We start from the raw sequence: 18,913 nt of genomic DNA on the forward strand, positions 1-18,913 counted from the left end.
TCAGGATCATAAACTGACATTAGGATTTTGCTAAATCTGAACAACATGGTTTGCTTAATTATGTAGAGGCTTTTTAAACGCTGTTGCTTTTTTTCCACCACAATTTCATGTACTTACTGTGCAGGGTGGTCACTTTATTACCTTAGTTTCCATTATTTTAGCTGACAAAGGTCACTTCTGTTAGTTATATAAATCTTAAAACAGCAAACCAAAGGATGAGATAGTTCAGTAACTTTAATTCCAATTTATGCCTTTCACTTGATTTGAACATTTTATGCATTGGTTCCACCAAAAGTGCTAAATATTTATCTCTATCCAGAAAAAATATATATATATATATAGTTTCATTATGAATGCCAGCAACTTATTGCTGTTTTTTAATTAATAAAAAAAAGATTAAGTTCATCCAATTTAAGATTTGTGATCCTGAACATAACTGTTAAAAGCAACAAAAATGCTTTGAAAGCATGGTATTTGCAAAACCTTTGAGAAGTCGCTAATGGTATTCCCATGATCTAATACATGTAAGGCTTTAACTGTAATCGTAAACCCACTGAAAGCTTATGATCTGAAAGGATGGACTATTGTAGCCAGTTTTTATGGGTTTAATTCCACTGGCAAATCCCAGTTTCTATATTTTAAATCTCAACTAGAGCAAAATCACAACACATTTTCAAAAGAACAACCTAAAGAAATCAAGCACGGGAACAATAAGGCAAGAACTCCAGTGCCAACAACCACCCTCTCCCACAAACCATCAAAGAACTTCAAAAGCACAAGACTGAGCAAAACTTTTAGTTCGTGAAATATGTGCAATTCACTTTGAACACTCACAAAAGTACATATGAATCACTGTATTTTCCTCCGATTTATGTCCCACATAAGGTTCAATAAAACACAAAACTTACTCAGCCTCGACTGATGACTGGATCATTGTTTTTGGAGGCTATTTATTACTCTTTTTCTGGCATGATTTCTTCTATGATCCAATTCTGTGACTGCTAAAAGCCAGGAAAAGCTGCCTTCAAGTCAATGCATGGCACGAAGTCCCTAAAAAGTTTGCAGGCATCAGGCTATGCCTAGGTGCTTAGGAGAAGCTGTTCTGCTTTGTCCTAGGGACCTCCAGGTATGCAATGTCTTTTCAGGGTGTGAGAGATTTACGATTAAAACGGATCCTCTCTTTTCCCTTTAAGGGATTTGAGTTCTCATGGCAAATGATTATTTACGCTCAAAACAAGAATCAGCCTACTTCCCCGCTCCAAGATCTACGTAGACAACTCAGCCCAGGTTTAACGCATGGCAGACATACAAATGTAAAAACATCAACCATATCTATCTTGTTTTTAAAATTTCTTCTTCGAATCTTGTTTCGTATATTTCTTGGCGTTTAAAATGCAGTATTACAAGTCTTGTTCTGGGCTACCAGGCCTAATTCCACCTTACAGACAAAATTTATTTTACAAAGGAGTAATTGAGTATAATACTCATTTTATTACCAAATACATGTAGGAACAAATTGGTTGTAAAAGAACTTTACTGTATGTATTTACACACGTATTTACTGATTGTCCTAGAGAGCCTATCAATGGGATCAACAGAAAATGCAGTATTCCAAGCACAGTGTACTAGCAGCTCTTAGCCTGAACGTTCCAAAAATATCTTTCAAAACTACTGCTATCTCTTCACTTTACTTTTTCAATGTAAGTACAATTAAATTCATTTATTTCATGCCACCCATGCAACAAATATACCCTCAAAGGGTCTTTCGGTTTAGAAATACTAAATTTTTACCTTCAGTTGAAAGCAGTTAATAACTTTCTTGATAAAAATTGCTTCAGTTTTTTTTTTTCTTTTTTGCTATACCCACGTCTGGAGGGCTGCCAGGGCACTATGAAACTTGGAGCTTCTTTTAATGCAAGTATTTTAGAAATAACTTTGGATTTATTTTCTACATAAACCTATGACTTTTAAAGTATATTTATTAAGTGTTCTTTATTTTTACTACACATCTTGTTCTTGTGGAGAAAGTAAACCAGATTTGAGGAATGTTTTTATTGTGGTCATTGTTTTTTAGTCACTTAAAACTCACAGGGTTGACCTCCTCAGCTGGCTCCACAACGCGACACATTCCAGAACTACTTCCCCAGAGGGAGATCTTTTTAAGTAAAGTTCAGCAGATTCAGGATTTTGCGGGGAACCTCAGGATACTGACTTACTTGTAAAATTCCCAGTGGAGACAGGAGGAGGTTGGACGAGTTAACTCAAGGTGAGAAGCAACGCCACTTCCTGAGACAATGATTTAAGTGCTGAACCAGGTCAAGGGTTTGAACTTTCTTCCTGAAAACCACAGCAGCGCTGGGAAGGAGGAAGGTTCTCCTGCCAGCAGATCCCAGGCGCTGCGGGGCGGCCGGCTCTCAGGGGCGCGCTGCCTTGACTGCCTTTCTAACCTTGCCATTGACACCTTGCCGGGCCCCTTCCAGGTTGCAGAGGCCTCTGCAATGCTCGCCTCGGACAAGTCTAGTCCTCTTGCAGGGGCCCAAAATTCCCGGGCCCCTTCCTCTCGCCCTTGGGTGGGAGGACAGAGGTGGTCAAGCGCCCGACCCCGGCACGAAAGCGGCCGCACCCCACGGCGCTCCCGCGGGCCGTCTTACCGGTACAGGAATGCAGGGGCTTGGGTCGCACGACCAGCGACGGGCACATGGAGTAGAGGGAAAGTTTCTCAAAGTAGTCGCAGGTCTCCTTGGAGAGGATCTCATCGATCATGAAAGTCTTGTAGCGCCTCCTGGCTGCTTGGAGCTGGCCGGGCGAGCTCAGCCTCAGCTCTGCGTGGCAGTGCATGGTGAGCCCGGGCGGGCGCCCGCCGCCCGGGGCCGCGGGGCTGGCGCGCCGGCGGGGGCCTCCGGCCGGCTCCTCAGCGGCCGGGAGGCGGCGGGGCTCGGGAGGTGCGCGGAGGGGAGCCGGCACCGGGCGCGCGGGCTGCGCGTCTAGACCCACCCGCAGATCAGCATCTTCGCCGAGCCTTTTGGGGACAGTGCAGCTGTCAATCAGCTCGCGCTTCCCGCAGGGCCTGGTGCGGAGCCGCGCGGAGGGCCGGCCGCTCGGAGCCCAGCCCGCCTGTGTTACCCGGGGCGGACCTGCGCACCTCGTGCCCGCCGCTCTTAATCGCCTTCTCCAGCCTCTCAGCGTCTCGCGCTCGTCTGCGTGCCTATTTTAAGACACTCGCTCCGGCTCTTCTCCCCGCCCCCCTCCTGGGACGAGCTCCAGGTGTGTGTGTGCAGCGTGCGCGCCCGTGTGTGCGCGCGGTGCGGGGAGCGCGCGCCGCCCCCGCCAACGGGCTAGGCCTCCGGGGGCCGCTGCCCACGCCGAGCCCCGCGCGCCACCCTCGCGCCGGGCCTGCCGCGCTCCCAGCCGCGCTCCCATCGCCGGCACCCGGCGGGCGGGCACGTCCTGGTCTGTTAGTAGAAAGAAGTCGAGACTTCGCCGAGGCTCCCGAGACTGCGGGCCCCAGAACCGGCGCCCCCAAGGAGCCGCGTGCCTTCCTGCCTCCCCACGTGGACTTCCGCGCGCCGTTTCCCAAGGACGGCGCCCGCCCCTAGCGTCCCCTACGCTCGCAGGCGGCTCCCAGCCCGCGCGTTCCGGCACCCGGAGCGTACGCCGCGATCGCGAACTTGACCGTTCCACGGAGATCCCAAACCATCAATGACCTTTGCCCTGTCCGTTATCCCAATAGTAAACTGTTTAAAAAAAAAAGTAATCAAAACCACGTGTTCCTTTTTTATTTTTGAGCTCTGTTTATACACCTTTTTTCGTCTCCAGAAGGGCCAGCGCAGCGGTACTGCCGGGTGCGGCGAGTCAGCCCGGTCGTGGCTCCTGGTGCCGGATACTCTGGCACCACGGCTTTCGTCCCCCGGGTCCCTGGCGACGCGTAGGGTTGGGGGAGCCGCGAAGACACGCGTTCATTAGGTGGTTTGTCTTCTGCCTCCTGGGCGCCTAACTTCCGAGTCTGTTCCAATCAGTATCTGAACGAACTTTTGTTTTCAGTTGGAATTGTTGGGCGAGGGGCGAGGGGACCCCACGCAGCCTCGGCACCCGGACCGTCCTGCTGCCCGCGTCCTGCCCCCTCGCCCGCGCTCGGCAGAAACTGCCGGTGCGGCTGGTTTCACGCAATTATGCCTGGGAGTTAGTTTGCACGGGGCCGCAAGGGAAACGCACGGTAAGGTGACTGAGAATTACAGACGCGGATGGCCTTCTCTGAGACCGAGTTTGGGGCTGGTGACATGTCGCGGCCCCGGGTAACGGCGGGCTCGCTGCAGAGCTGCTCGCCCTGCAGCACGAGTCGCCGCGGAAGCAAGTGGACGCGCGCGCAATTCAGAGGGAAGGGGAAAGCTTGGAGAACTAATAATCAGGCACTGCGAGAAAGTAGTAATAAACCGAATCAGAGCCTTGCATTAGACGTGGCCCGCAACGCGCCTTTGAGGAACTTCATTCCCGAGGTGTTTGCGTGCGCCCTGGCCCCCCTTCCCTCCTCCTCTCCATTTAGAACGTTTTCATGTATTCTCATGATATCTCATGCTCATTCTTCTCCTCCCGGAGCGGCGGCTTGAGGGCCCGCGAGAGCTGCGGCCAGGTGTCCCGGTGGCGGCGCGCGTCCCGCCGCAGAGCCCGGAGGTCGCCGCGCTGGGCCCGGCGCGTCCGCGGCTGTGATGGCCGGTCCCAAGGCCTGTCCGCTGACCCGCGCGGGGCCGAGAACACTCCCAGGTCAGCCCGAGCAGCGCCGCTCGGCGCTGCGACCGAGGGGTCCTCCTGGACGCCGGCGGAGCAAGGACCCGCTGCGCCACGAGTGGGGGACCGTCCCAGGGGCGCGGCGTTCGCACCGAGGACATTGTTGGGTGGGGAGTTATATGTCCCGCTGGAAAGTGCAGAGCTGTCGGCAGCGCCGAGAAACTGCGTGTTTGGTGGGATTGGAGGGCGCAGCGTGGGGGAGACCCCCGGGCCTCTGCGTCGCACCCGGTGACCCTGGAGAGGGACCGAGCATTAGCCCTTCGGACCCTCTGTCGGGCCCTCACGGCACGCGCGCGCCCCGTTACTCTTCGGGCCCAGTCTCTTCCTCCACCTCTTGTCCTCTAGCCTCGCCGGCTCTTCCCGTTCCTTCCACCGCCACTGGCCCCTTTCCTCCGCTTCCGTCCATTTCCCCTTCCCCACTGTTCCCAGCACTTTGGGCCTCCTCTGCTGGATCGAATTCCCCCATCTCTCCTCCGCATCTTCCATCCTGGTTTCTCTTTTCCTTTCTTTGCTCTCTTCCTTTCCTTGCCCCTCTCTTCCTCTCTTCAGACCCGGATCTGGAGCCGCGCTCCTGTGCCCCTGCGCCCCTGCGTCGCGGCTTTGCCACCCGGACGGCTGCGGGTGGCTCGCGGGCGGAGACCGCGCCGAAGCCCCGGCCGCCCGGCCCGGCGGCAACCGGCCTTGTCGCTGCCTGCCGCGCCCTCCAGCCCGCTCTCCTCCCCGAGACCACTTGACCACCGGCACAACATTCGCTCACACTCTCCCGCAACTGGTCCTTTGATTGGAAATCTGCAGCTCTTTAAATAGCTAAATAATAAATTAAGTAATAGCTTATTGGATTTTCTATCTTTTCTATTTTCTACCACAGAGGCAAGAAATCTTCTAGGGGGTCTGAGAGCACAAGTCCCCAGGTATTGGAAAGAGAGATTCCAGATCTTGGGAGTCTGGAGCCTTCAGCTTTCTGTCGCTTATAATCAAAGCTGAACCTCAGTTTTTTCATTTGTAAATGATAATCATAATACCTACTTCACAAGGTTAGCCTTTCATGATCCATGACTACACAGCTCTTCCCTTCAGTGGGAATGCCCACGGCACCCCATCCCCTCCCTCCTTCACTGCCTGGAAAACTAATTCAAGGCCCATCTCAAATGTCACCTCCTTTGGGAAAGCCCCCACACTCCCCAAGGCGGTCCTTGCTGTTCCTACCTCCGTCTTAGAGGTTCCTTTACTATATTATTGCCTTCTGCCTATTTCTTTCACCCACTGGACAATTCGTCTTGTATCACCAATACCAGCATAGCACTGGCACATAGTAGGTTCTCAGTACATGTCATGAATAAATTAATGCATGAAAGCTGGGATAATTATATAAGGTGTGTAAGACCCGAGCACATGATGGGACTTCACATCTTCACTAGGTGTACTACATTTGTCTTTCTCCTTAAATGAGCCTCTCTTTCCTTTATATTTTTGGTTTTTCAGCAACAGCATCTAGCCCAATTCCCATTTTGCACTCATCTCTCTCTTTTCACTCCCTCTCTCCTGATCTCAGACTGTAAAGGGCTTTCGTGGGAGGAAGCACACCCCAGCTGTCAATCACGAAGTGGGGCTTTGGTCAGGAATAGTCAGGGGTTTAGTTTCCAACATTAATGAAGTGGCTGGAACAGCAAACATCTGCCAAAGAGCCTCAAACCTCTTCCAGCTGCTGGAGACCCACAGACACTTCCCAGCCTCCTGTGACTGTACCGTGGCAGTGTCTGCCCCTCTACCGGGAGGAACACACATGGAGAGGAACAGACCTGTCTGTACCCAGCCACGCTTGCTCAGGCAGGCATGGAAGGGGATAAAAAGGCACATCACCAGGAGGCTTCAGGAGAGCAGCTCCCCTCCCCCATCCGGCGCCTGATTCCTGGGGATAGAGCCCAGCCAGAAGGAAGGGGGCAAAGACACCTGTGCAAAGTTAAAAGGTTCTGACAACTAGAAACCAAAGAATCGCTCCTTCCCATTTCAGCTGACAGCCAGTGTCTCCATTCAACTAGAACACATGAAATTTAATAAAGCAAACTGGTATTTAAAAATCTAGGATGGCATTTAAATTGCATCTAGGATCTAACCCTAGGTAAATGAGCTCAGCTTCATTTTCTGTTTAACTATCCTTTTATAATCCTGGGCTTTGTGTCGAGGTAGATGTCAGAAGCGGCCGGGGCACAAGTCTTCCAAATACATGAACTCATTCGCAATCATCTTTTCTACAAGTGGGGGGAGTGGAGCGGAAGCCCCCCTACACTCCAGTAAAGTGTGTTTAATAACTTGTATTTCAGTTGCTAAGATTTGAAATGGTTTCAGACATGTAAAAGCAAAATAGGGAAAGCCTTGTAAGTTAATATTCCCCTGGGCCCCAGGGCCATGCCAAAACTGCTGCCTGCGGAGCCCAGCACCGCAGACTTGCACGACAAGAAGTGGGAGGAGGAGGAGAAGAAAGCCAGCTTATTTTTAATGATGATATTAATTTACAAAAACTGCTCTCATACACTGTAAAGCATCTTTTTAAGAGAGGGCACAAATGTAATCCACTTGACAAATGGGCTTGGAAATGTCTGAATAGGTCTTTCTTTCTCAAAACATCTTTCTGGAGCAAAAGTTTACAGGAAAAAAAAAAAAAAGATGATGATGGCTGTATCTACAAAGCACCTAACAGTTATGTGAAGAGTGAAAATGCAGTAAATCATCCAAAAGTTTCCAACTTTTTAGAAGCTTGGTATACAGATTAAAACCATTCGTTAACAAATTTTTTTTTAAAAGCCATTTGTTTTGCTGATTATTTCCCTTTTTAAATTGTGCTATCCTGACATGAAACAGCCTTATTTCTGCCTATGTGTCTCAATTATCCCATTGGATATAGCCAGGAAAATAAAATTTAATCATTCCTATCTTTTTCATAATATTGTAGAAATGGATATTGATGTTTGGAACATCACTGGTTTTGACTTTTTTTTTTTTTTTTTTTGTACATGATACCCCTCACTAATGAGAAAGCTGCCACAAGAGAGGAGAATCACTTTTAATATGTCATGGAGCAGTGCCCTGGCTGCCTGGGGCAAGTGGAAAGAACTTTTGAGTCAGGCAAACCTGTGTTCCATTCCCAGCCCAATCACTTAGTAATTTCCCTGACCTCTGGTATTCAACCACTACGTGGGGTGATGTTAGCCAACTCAGGTTTACTGGAGGATTCCATGGAGGGTTGTGTGCACCGCACTAACTCATGAAATGCCAGTCTTCTCACGGCCTTCACTTTGAGTTCAATAAAATAATCAATTCGCTTTCAAAAACCATCACAAAGTAAAACTGCCTTTTTAAAAAAGCATCAGAGCCACTGCTGTTTCATGTGTTTGGGGTTGGTTTTTGTTCAATGTTCAGAACCCAGGAAGCAATTCTCTTTCAAAAACCATCACAATATAAAACTGCCTTTTTAAAAAAGCATCAGAGCCACTGCTGTTTCATATGTGTTTGGGGTTGGTTTTTGTTCAATGTTTAGGACCCAGAATCAACCAAGAAATAAAGAGTGAGAGGAGCTGGCGTTAGAGTGAGGGACTATCGTTAACCGAAGGAAATGGCCCTGGCCACCAGGCGTCCCTAAGTGCTACTCAACATCTGGCACCTGCAGCCACAGACTCAGCACATCTGCAGGCGTCAATCATTCTAACCAGCACTTCACAAGAGAATGGCTCATATATCGTTGTTATGGCTTCTGTCTGCAGAAAAAAACCGCCATGATCCTGCACCCACTGGGTGACATCTCATCCAAATCATCTCGTAAAGTATTTTTATTCTCTTCTCTGCATCACGCAGGCCTCTCGGTTAGGTTTCATGTGAATTCTCTGTAATCTGCCCTAACACAGAGCCGGCCAGCAGCAATGAACCCAGCAAGGCAGGGTTGCAAAGAGAGTGAGAAGTCGGTCTGTCGTTGGCATGGGCTGTTATCAAGGACAAGAAGGTTCCTGTGTCAGCCAGCGCAGGAAAAGACTTGTGGAGCCAGTCTGCCTCTGACCATACGAAGGAAAAACAACACTCGAATGATTAACTTGCTGTCGTGATTGTTATTATGCTAATACAGAACAATGTTTACCGAGAACACTGGGTGCAGAGTGCCAGTCAGAATGGAATGGTCTCTGCTCTCCAAGCTCTAAGGAAAAGGAAGTTTGTATGGACTCTTGGACACAGGTGCTAATCACCCACTTAGGTCTAAGCGTAGGGGGCGGCATGTGCACACCTGCCTGTGCCTAGGTTCTGTAAACTTTTTTTTTCTTTAATATAGGAATGAAGAGAGGGGTAGGAAAGGACAATGGAAAAAAAGGGAAATAAGAGACATTCGGAAACCTTGTTTACTAAACAAATTCAAGAGGAACCTTTAACCTTAGAGGAGGAGGGAAAAGAAAACCTAGGCTAAGTGAGTCGTCCAGCCCAAAGTTTGACATTTGTGGTATCTTTCCGTCCCACGCTCAGCCTAGGTTAGCAGGCTTTTAGGCATGGAAAGATGTGCAGACTGTTTCCTTTTCTAAGGAATAAACCACAATTTGAAATCTTTCTTCTGGTGATAGGCTTTTAAGAGAAAGTTGACCTCGGTGAGTTATTTATAATGAATATTTTTATCTTCACTAGAGATTACAACACAGCAAGTGTGCTCAAAGCAAAATGGAGAATCAAAAAATAACATGGAGAATTCTGGCATTAAACATTCTCATAAAAAACACTCAAAAACTTAAGGAAAATGCAATTGTATCATTTTCTAGATAATCTGAGTCAAATGAAATTCTGCTGCAATCTTTTCATCTGGGGATTTTTCTGCAGAGAAGTATTTCATTTCACTTTGAGCAGACAGCCTCACAGACAATTTTTATTTGTCTCTAATACTGAAGCTTTTCCTTGCTTTCTTTCAAAAGTTACAGAGATGCTCAGATCTAAATAGGCTATAAATTACTAAAGTAAATGACTGAGATGGTGCCAATCTCTGCTCATTTCAATTACACAAGCAGCCTGCCTTTTAAAAAGGGATTTGAATTCATCACAGAACAGAGAATCCTCAAATTCTATTGCCAGTCCACATCCTGATACGTTTACTTAAGTCAATTATTGAGTCTCTTAGATTATGTCTACATAAGTTGCCGAAACATCTGGTCATTTCAATCAGTTCAATAAAAGATTCTGCCAAGCCAGGGGAAAAAATTAGTCAAATTAGTCATTTGTACAGCAGAACAATGGGTTGTTTTCTCAGGGTAGACAGTAAGTGGATATAGCTCAAAAGGTTTTAATTTTCTCTTCTGAAATCAGTTCCTGAAGGAGGTTTTGATTTTTATCAGTTAATGTTTGGGAGGTGTTCTAGCAGATCTTCAGTCCAAAATGTCATGGGTATGAAGATGGCGTAGCCATGTCTCTGAGACAATTCTGTGCTCATTTGAATTCTACATTCTCGAGGTTGAGACCACGCCAGAACTAAGCCAGAATGGTGTTTGTTAAATGTTGAAAAATAAAAGCAGCAGTACTAGAAATCACCGAATAGTGCTTATGCTCCTGGAATTTACTAGCATTCCTGTTCTCCTGTGTCCTCATTTTCAGGAAATCTGATACATTATTTGAATGACCAAATATAGGCGAATACAGCTTTTTCTTTAAATCGCTGTTGCACAAATGCTTCTCTATAAAATCAAAACCATACAGTCCTTTTATTTTTTTCAGTCTCATGTGAAATTGTCAAAGAATATTTGGAATTTCAGCTCACTATCTTTCTGGATCACATAGAGACAGCCCCAGGGAGAAACAAACGCTCAGGGAAGGGAAGAGGTTTCAGGTCCCCAGCCCAACATTCTGCTTGTATTAACCCATTTTTCCTTTCGCATTCACGTTCTCATTCATGGATTTAAAATCCTCTGATCCAAAAGAGTTTATAAAATGATTTGGTTCAGAAAGCTGTATTAGAATGCAAGCTCCCACTTGCATAAATGTATTAGAAGAAAAAGACATTTTTATATTTTTTTGGGCAACATGAAATACAGATAACCTACCTATGTCTAATTTTACACAGCTTTATTCTCTGTGCATAGATTTAAAGGTTGTTTTTAAGACACAGACAATTAGAAATAATAATTGTCATAAACTGACTAATGTAAACTTTATATTAAGTCTGAGATAACTCACCCTCCTACTAAATATTCCAGGGTACATGACCTCTTAGGCTGCTGTCTGTGTATACCTTGTAAGATGTCTGTATCTTAATTGTCAAAGGTTAGTTGTTAACGAATTAGTTAAAGAAAAAAAAAGTCTTTCTGTCTTCTTTAGGAGAGGAAATAGCTCTTTACTTTGAGGACAAAGAAATTCAAAGAAATCTAGTTTCCTAGGTAGTAGGAGAAGAGTTTTATTTAGAACTTTAGTATGAGGAGAATCTTGCTTTACAAAATCTGGGGTTCAGTAAAGGAACGATGCTCACGTAACTAAGGGGAAGGATTTTAGTTCTGACATGAGGAGACTGGAAGTTGGCAGAATTAAGACTTTGGAGAATTCAGCAGGAGGACTCTAGATTAAGAATAGGATAAACTAGGGGGATCAAACGGGGGGCAGAGGGTAGACTGTAGCTGACTTCTTGTGGAAAGAACGAGAATTTGTTTTCCACCTGGAGGTACTAATTGTGCAGAGTTTATACCTTCATTTATCCAGTATAATTTTAGAAAAGTAGGTTTTACAGCCCCGAAGACAATGGCCTAGAGAGACCAGACAGAGAGCAGCACATGAGGCAAGGTGTTGAAGAGATGAGAGAGAAAGAGAGGGTATCATTAAACAGAATATGCGAGAGCCTCCTGAACCTCAAAATAATTAACATATTTGAGGAAAAGTGCCCAACCTCAAATTGAAACTTTAGTGGGTGCACACACACGTGCGCTAAATAGCCTACAAGTAGGTTGCTGTCCTGATGACAAACTAGGAAACAATGTACAAGGTAATATTGTGGAATACGGAGAGATCCAAACAAAAGAGACTAAATTAGTCACACACGGTTTGTGGGAATGGAAACTGGTTGCCATTTCTGGAGGGCCATTTGGCATTATGTCTCGAGTTCAAAATTGATCCAGCAATCCCAATCTAGGAATTTAAACCAAGGCTGTGGTTCTCAAACATGATTGTACATATAACAACCTCCAAGGACAGCTTGTTTAAAAATTCTCAACCCATAAGTCTCTTCCCCTAGAGATTTGTAGGTGTGAGAATTGACATTTTTGAACAAGCAGCCCTCTTGATTTGTCTACTAACAAACAGAATGCTGAAGACATAATAAAAGTGGGAAAAGCTGTAAGCAGAAGCAAATATGTTTGTTGTAAGTTTCCTTAAAATGGAAGGAAATCAGAAAATCTGTTATTTCACTTCTCTGAACCTCAGTTTCCTGTCTTTACAATAAAAGTACATACTCAGACAAATAAGTACACACTCAATGCCACTGCTCTGAGATTAAATAAGGATTCACTTAAAAGGCTTAGACAAAGCCTGATGCGTTATTAAAGATCAATAAATATTAGCTATTATGCAATGTTGAGTGTGTGGGAGGAGGCATTTAAATAACAGAATGTATAATACAATTCAATTTTTGAAACATTGTTTACATACATGTGTATATATGTACATGCAGAGCGGTCTGAAGACATGTTCAAATGTTAACAGTGATAATTCCTTGATAGTGAAATTTTGAGGGACTTACGTTCCTTTCTGTAGTTTTGAGTATTGTTTGAATTGTTCTACAATTAACATCTATCATTTTTCCTCAAAAACATTCAAGTTCAAAAATATAAAGTGTAATTCAATAATACCTTACATGTGCAGAACACTTCCATGTACAGAAAATTTCCAAATACCTTGTTTCATGGGAGCCTCACAAAGTCCTGTGAATGAAAAAGGACATATCTCATCATTTCTGTTTCACAGATGAAGAATCAGGGTAAGTGGTTTACTTGAGGACCCCATGCACAGCTAATGACTTTGCAGACCCGAGTCCAGCCCCAGGTCTTCTGAGTCCAAGTTCACCATACCTCCCACTGGACAATGATTCCTCAGTGATCTCAGTTATAGTTTTCAACAGCAACAACAAAAGCAGGGGGAGAGATTACAGTTATACAAATGTCTATTTTTCATTTATCCTCCACATTTAAAAAAATGCTCAGCACTAGATAAAACCGAGATATATTGAATACTAAGAAGGCTGATATGAAAAGATATTAAAGTCAGGAGATACCAAAGTTAGGTCTCAGATAGTAACCCTAAGCATCTCATGTGTTTCGCAGCTTTGGTTACTCTTAAGTACAGACAGTCTCAATCACGTGTTAAAAGTTAACAGAAATCTCATGAGCAAAGAAAATGATTTGATGATCATGTAGAGTGTAGACTGTCAGCAGGCTTTCTCTGAGTTCTCACAGGTTTTTCACCTCTTAGCAGTTCAGCCCGGCGCCCGACGGAGGTTTAAGGCCGAACCTCCTTGGCTTTGCTTGGAAAGCCCCTGCCCGGAGTCAGGAGCGGATTGTCAGGGAGCCGCGGTGTCTCGGCCGGCGGTGTGGCCTGCACTGCCCCCTCCCGGACGAAAGCCAGAACTGCGTCTGTGCTGTGGAGCCACGTCTCCCCCTATCGGCAGAAAAAACTCCATCACCGAAGACCGGCTTCAGCGAGGCCCCCGTAGGCTCAGAGCATCACCTGGGCCCAGACCAGCTCCCGAGGTCCTCAGGAGGTACCATTCGATTGGTTTTCAATGCAGACGTTTAAGGAATTCCCCCATGGGCTAACAAGTTCCCCTGTTCTCCACTCCGGGGCCTCCTGGACCTCAATTCTGTGTCAGAAGTGCCACGGGGGCTTCCCTGGTGGCGCAGTGGTTGGGAGTCCGCCTGCCGATGCAGGGGACGCGGGTTCGTGCCCCGGTCTGGGAAGATCCCACATGCCGCGGAGCGGCTGGGCCCGTGAGCCGTGGCCTCTGGGCCTGCGCGTCCGGAGCCTGTGCTCTGCAACGGGAGAGGCCACAGCAGTGAGAGGCCCACGTACCGCAAAAAACAAACAAACAAACAAAAAAGATATCCACCTCTGGTGTGTTAAGGCACTGAGATTTTAGGGTTTTGTTTGTCATCACAGCATAACTTGACATCGCTCTGACTCATGCAAGTGTGGAGGTTTATTCCTGCCACCACCTAAGAATTGCCTTTATTTTTCGGCCGAGCAGCATATGGGATCTTAGTTCCCCAACCAGGGATTGAATCTGTGTCCCCTGCATTGGAAGCGTGGAGTCTTAACCACTGGACCACCAGGGAAGTCCCAAGAATTGCCCACGTACCCCCCCCGCCCAGAAAAAAACCAGAAGTGCCACGAGTTGCTATTCTGTCCTGAAATAGTGAAGCAGATCAAGGGACACATTTTCTTTGATGGGCCTAAACTCTCGTTTCCTTTCTCCCATGAATCTGAGTTGGCCTTCCGATTTATTTTGACAGGTCCTTACAGCAGGAGTGACAGTTCTAGGCCTGGTGCTTCAGAGAACTGGCAGCTCCACTCTTGATCTCTTGGAAGCCACACACCAAGTCAGAGGTCCAGCTACCCTGACAGACCACAGAGCCATGAGGAAACCCAAATCAGCCACGTGGCAAGCGAGTGGCCGTGAGAAGGAGCCCCGAGGAGCCCAGCATGTGAAGGAAACCCTTTCGGATGATCCAGCCCAAGCACGTTTGTGACCTCACAGCATGGAGACACAGCAAGGAGCAGGTGAGCTGCCCAGCCAAGTCCTGCCTGAATGCCCAGCCCACGGAATCATGACAAATAACAAGCCCTTGGTTTTTGGTTTTTGTTTTTAATTGGAGTATAATTGCTTTACAATGTGTTAGTTTCTGCTGCACAATGAAGTGAATCTGCTCTATGTATACCTATATCCCCTCCCTCTTGGACCTCCCTCCCACCCCCTCCCCCATCCCACCCATCTAGGACACCACAGAGCAACGACCTGAGCTCCCTGCGCTATACAGCAGGGTCCCACTGGCTATCTATTTCACACATGCTAGTGTATATACAGATGAACCTATTTCCAGGGCAGGAATAGAGGCGCAGACGTAGAGAACAGACACGTGGGCACAGGGTGGGAAGGGGAGGGTGGGACAAACTGGGAGATTAGAATTGACATATAAATAAGTGCTTGTCTTGAACCACTAAGTTCTGGGTAGTTTCTTGCACAGCCATAGATAACTTGAAACGCTCATGCCTTCTGGGCGTGTTCAGGCTTGACCTCATAGATACTGTTTCCATCCTACACTGTCATGCTGCTCTGTAGTTGAATTTAGTTGTATTATGAGTGTTGTAGTTTAGTTAAGACTCAGTTCAAGGTCAGTAGTTCAGGTTGCATACTCACTTGGTGTCCTATAAGTCAGACATCTCGTCTCTACCAGGGCCCAGCTGCAAGTTGGCTGTGTTTTCTCATAGAGAATCGTTGCTCACGGAACAGGCATGGCCTTGCCCTGGGGTCTCGTATGGGAGCTGGCTGGAGGTTGCATCTCTGTCTGCCAGAGACACAATAATTTTAGGTCTGCTGGATTTTACAGTGAAATTTGTGGGACAGTTTGAAATGAACCTGGACCTCTGCCAATGCTTCTTGTATTGGGCTCCGCTCAAAACTGGTGACCTAACGGGTTAGCCAGTGCTTGAGTCAGAGTAGCACGGCCAAACGTCAGATATGAAGCTCCAAAATCCAAAGAGGCCCACAGACAGCATGCCCTTCCTTTGTGGAGAGCAGTGCGAGGTGCAGCATGTGCCTCGCTTAACAGTGGCTGTTCCATAAAAAGGAACGAAATTGGGTCGTTTGTAGAGATGTGGATGGACCCAGAGTCTGTCATACAGAGTGAAGTAAGTCAGAAAGAGAAAAACAAATACCGTATATTAATGCATATATGTGGAATCTAGAAAAATGATACAGATGAACCAGGGCAGGAATAGAGACACAGATGTAGAAAACGGATGTGTGGATGCAGGGGCGGGGAAGGAGGGCTGGGATGAACTGGGAGATTAGGATCAGCACATATACACTTCCATGTGTAAAATAAATAGCTAGCGGGACCCTGCTGTACAGCTCAGGGAGCTCAGCTCGGTGTTCTGTGGTGACCTAGATGGGTGCGATGGGGGAGGGGGTGGGAGGGAGGTCCAAGAGGGAGGGGATATATAATTATACATATAGTTGATTCACTTCATTGTACAGCAGAAACTAACACAACATTGTAAAGCAACTATACCGCAATAAAAACAAAAAACAAAAGAACAGTGGCTGTTCCAATATGCCCCAGACCACAGGACCCTAGAAGTTTCATTGATAGAGCAAGCACTTTTGAGCTCCCACCCTCTAGCACACGTGCATCTTACCAGAGTGCTTTGTAATTCCACCTTCCAGATGCAACTAGAAAAATATCATCAATGTCAAGGGCCAGCATGATGTTCTGTGGGAGATCAAGATGGTCAAGTCCTTCTAGACTATATGTGCCAGAGAGCAAGAGACTTGGCGAGGCTCTGAGACAGAACTGTAAAGGTAATCCTTTATTCCTCCCAGGTGAGGGCAAAATGCTTCTGCTTATCTTTTCTGATAGGAGTGGAGGTGGGGCACGTGGGATGGGGTGGGGTGTTTGGTCAGCAGTTGCCAACCAGGAGCCAAAAGCCATGTGCTGATTTGCTCCAGTAAAGATGATATATCCAGAAACACAGCTCTGATTAGCATCACGACTTGACTAAGTTTGTCTAATCTATAATCATTCTCAACTATTCATCTGGCTCTTAACACAAGCTAAACAGGAGAGTTTGAAAACGATACAGAAACGGGAAAGATTATGTAATGACAGCATAGCGTTTTACTCTTTCTGAGTCCTGCCATAAAAACAGAAAGAATGACTAATAGAAAAAACCAAACCAATGGATCACACTTACAGGGCAACTAAATGACAAGGTGTCCCCATGAACTACAAAATGCAAGCAGTGAGGACAACCCACCAACAGCACAGACCGGTAGGGCATCGGCTGTGTGCAGATGGAAGCAATGGGGTATCTGACAAGATGACAAAAGGTGAACCCCAAAATAGCAACTGGTATTCCCTGAAAAGTGTGATGGTCTAACTTAAGAACAGCGCCTGAAACCGAGCAGTTTTAACCCCCTGGTAGTACTATTTGCATAGGTAATAATTTAGCCCAATGGTAGGTGAGTGCAAGGAGTCCAAGGTGAAAATGGAAATGTCTGGAGAGCCTAGCCTCTGTAACTCTCAAAATGACCCTCCAAGACTCCCTTCCAGAACAGGGCCCAAACTAAGGAGAAAGTCCCAAAAGTGAAATCAAAATTTCACAGGACACAGAAAATAAAGACAAAGGAAGAAAAGGCCCAGATAAAGTTGGGGGGAAGGAAGAGAGAAAGGAAATCTCAGAAAGCAAGACACCATATTTGTTAACACCCCTGTGAAGTTAGAAGAGCCACTCTCAACTATGCCTCCTTCTAAAAATTCAGGAAAACTAACTTCACATAAAAAATAGCAACAGAGGGCTTCCCTGGTGGCGCAATGGTTAAGAATCTGCCTGCCAATGCAGGGGACATGGGTTCGAGCCCTGGTCCAGGAAGATACCACATGCCGCAGAGCAACTAAGCCCTTGTGCCGCAACTACCGAGCCTGCGCTCTAGAGCCCGCGAGCCACAGCTACTGAAGCCTGCGCACCTAGAACCCGTACTCCGCAACAAGAGAAGCCACCACGATGAGAAGCCCGTGCACCGCAAGGAAGAGTAGCCCCCGCTCGCCGCAACTAGAGAAAGTCCGCACACAGCAATGAAGACCCGACGCAGCCAAAAATAAATAAATGAAATAAGTAAATTTTTTTAAAAAAAGCAACAGAAACGCATCAAAGTCAAATGCCGTGGAAATTCTTGCAAAGAAAAAAAAAAAAGAATAAGGAGCAAAGTAACACTCCTACAGATAAGAAAACATGGCATAATCTTACCCACAAAAGAGAACTGTGGATTTCTATTTCAAAATAAATTTAAGTACATTTTTTAAATAATACAAGCTTATTTCCTTCTTAAATATCAATAATTCAACAGAAGAGCCATTTGGCAGGCCCAAGCAAAGGGGGACATTGGGCAGAGAGGTGGCTTAGCAGGAGGTTGAGGACAGATGAGGAAGGTGGCCAGGAGAGACCCAGGGGGCTGAAAAGATTGGTTGCAGAGGGTGATTGAGCAAATAAGTAATACTGAGGACAGCAGAAGTCATAGTTTTCATTGTCAGAGAAGAAAATCTTAAATGTGAAAAGAGGGAAATGCAGAAGGAATACTCTGTTGTTGGACTGGAATTGGCAGTGTTGGTGTGCACTTACAGGTTTCCATATGAAGAGAATACACAAATACACATGCGTGCGCATGCATTAGTCTGCTTGTGCTGCTATAACAAAATACTGTAGACTAACCATAGGCTTAAACAATAGACGTTTATTTCTCGCTGGTTTGGAGACTGGAAGTCCAAGATCAAGGTACTGGCCAATTCAGTTCCTGGTGAGATCCCTCCTCCTGGCTTGCAGATGGCCAACTTCTCACTGTGTCCTCACATGGTGGAGAGAGAGAGATAGCTCTCTCTTCCTCTTCCTAAAGCCACTAATCTCATCACAAAGTTCCCACCAGCATGACCTCATCTAACCCTAACTACCTTCTAAAATCCCCACCTCTAAATACCATCACACTCGGGGTTACTTCAACACGAGTTCAGTTCAACATATGAATTTAGGGTGGACTCAATTCAGCCCATAGCAGCGTGGATATACATATAATTTCCAGCTCTGTCCACTAAGACTACTTTAAGCAGCAACACCCCAATAGCCATGACCCTACTTAGTACACCCAGACCTTGGTTTCCAAATGCCATTTCCACTTAAAGGAGAAATGGCTAATTCTAGGGGTGGGGCATAGAAAGTCCAAGATGGGCCTGGAACAGCCTATTGTGACCAAAATAAGGGAGTTAAAATACTGATGGGGGCATATCAAAAGGGCACAGATGGGACTTCCCTGGTGGTCAAGTGGCTAAGACTCTGTGCTCCCAATGCAGCGGGCCTGAGTTCAATC

General features: G+C 46.4%; 2 protein-coding genes across 3 annotated transcripts in view; one reads left to right on the forward strand and one right to left on the reverse strand.

Annotated features, from left to right (window-relative positions):
• The window catches only part of BARX2 (BARX homeobox 2), a 74,153-nt gene extending 70,439 nt beyond the window's left edge, over positions 1-3,714 (reverse strand). The window contains exon 1 of one of the 2 annotated variants that reach the window (XM_055091427.1): positions 2,652-3,714. In XM_055091427.1, coding sequence (XP_054947402.1) covers positions 2,652-2,756 — 105 coding nt within the window. In that variant the 5' untranslated portion in view covers positions 2,757-3,714. The remainder of the gene's footprint in view (positions 1-2,651) is intronic. The other variant, XM_007115452.4, reaches the window with a different exon arrangement.
• Positions 2,837-3,596, forward strand: LOC114488025 (translation initiation factor IF-2-like). The gene is made up of 2 exons (XM_028501488.1): positions 2,837-3,070; positions 3,216-3,596. Exons 1-2 carry the CDS (start codon positions 2,837-2,839, stop codon positions 3,594-3,596), a joined length of 615 nt encoding a protein of 204 aa, XP_028357289.1.
• Positions 3,715-18,913: the final 15,199 nt, after the last annotated feature.

Source organism: Physeter macrocephalus, chromosome 16 (assembly GCF_002837175.3).
Source record: "Physeter macrocephalus isolate SW-GA chromosome 16, ASM283717v5, whole genome shotgun sequence".
NCBI lineage: Eukaryota > Metazoa > Chordata > Mammalia > Artiodactyla > Physeteridae > Physeter > Physeter macrocephalus.

Coding starts and splice junctions, on each gene's coding strand:
- LOC114488025 (XM_028501488.1), top strand. CDS start 2,837: ATGGTGAGCCCGGGCGGGCGCCCGCCGCCCGGGGCCGCGGGGCTGGCG. Junction 3,071..3,215: donor CGCGCTTCCCGCAGGGCCTG/GTGCGGAGCCGC, acceptor GCCTATTTTAAG/ACACTCGCTCCGGCTCTTCT.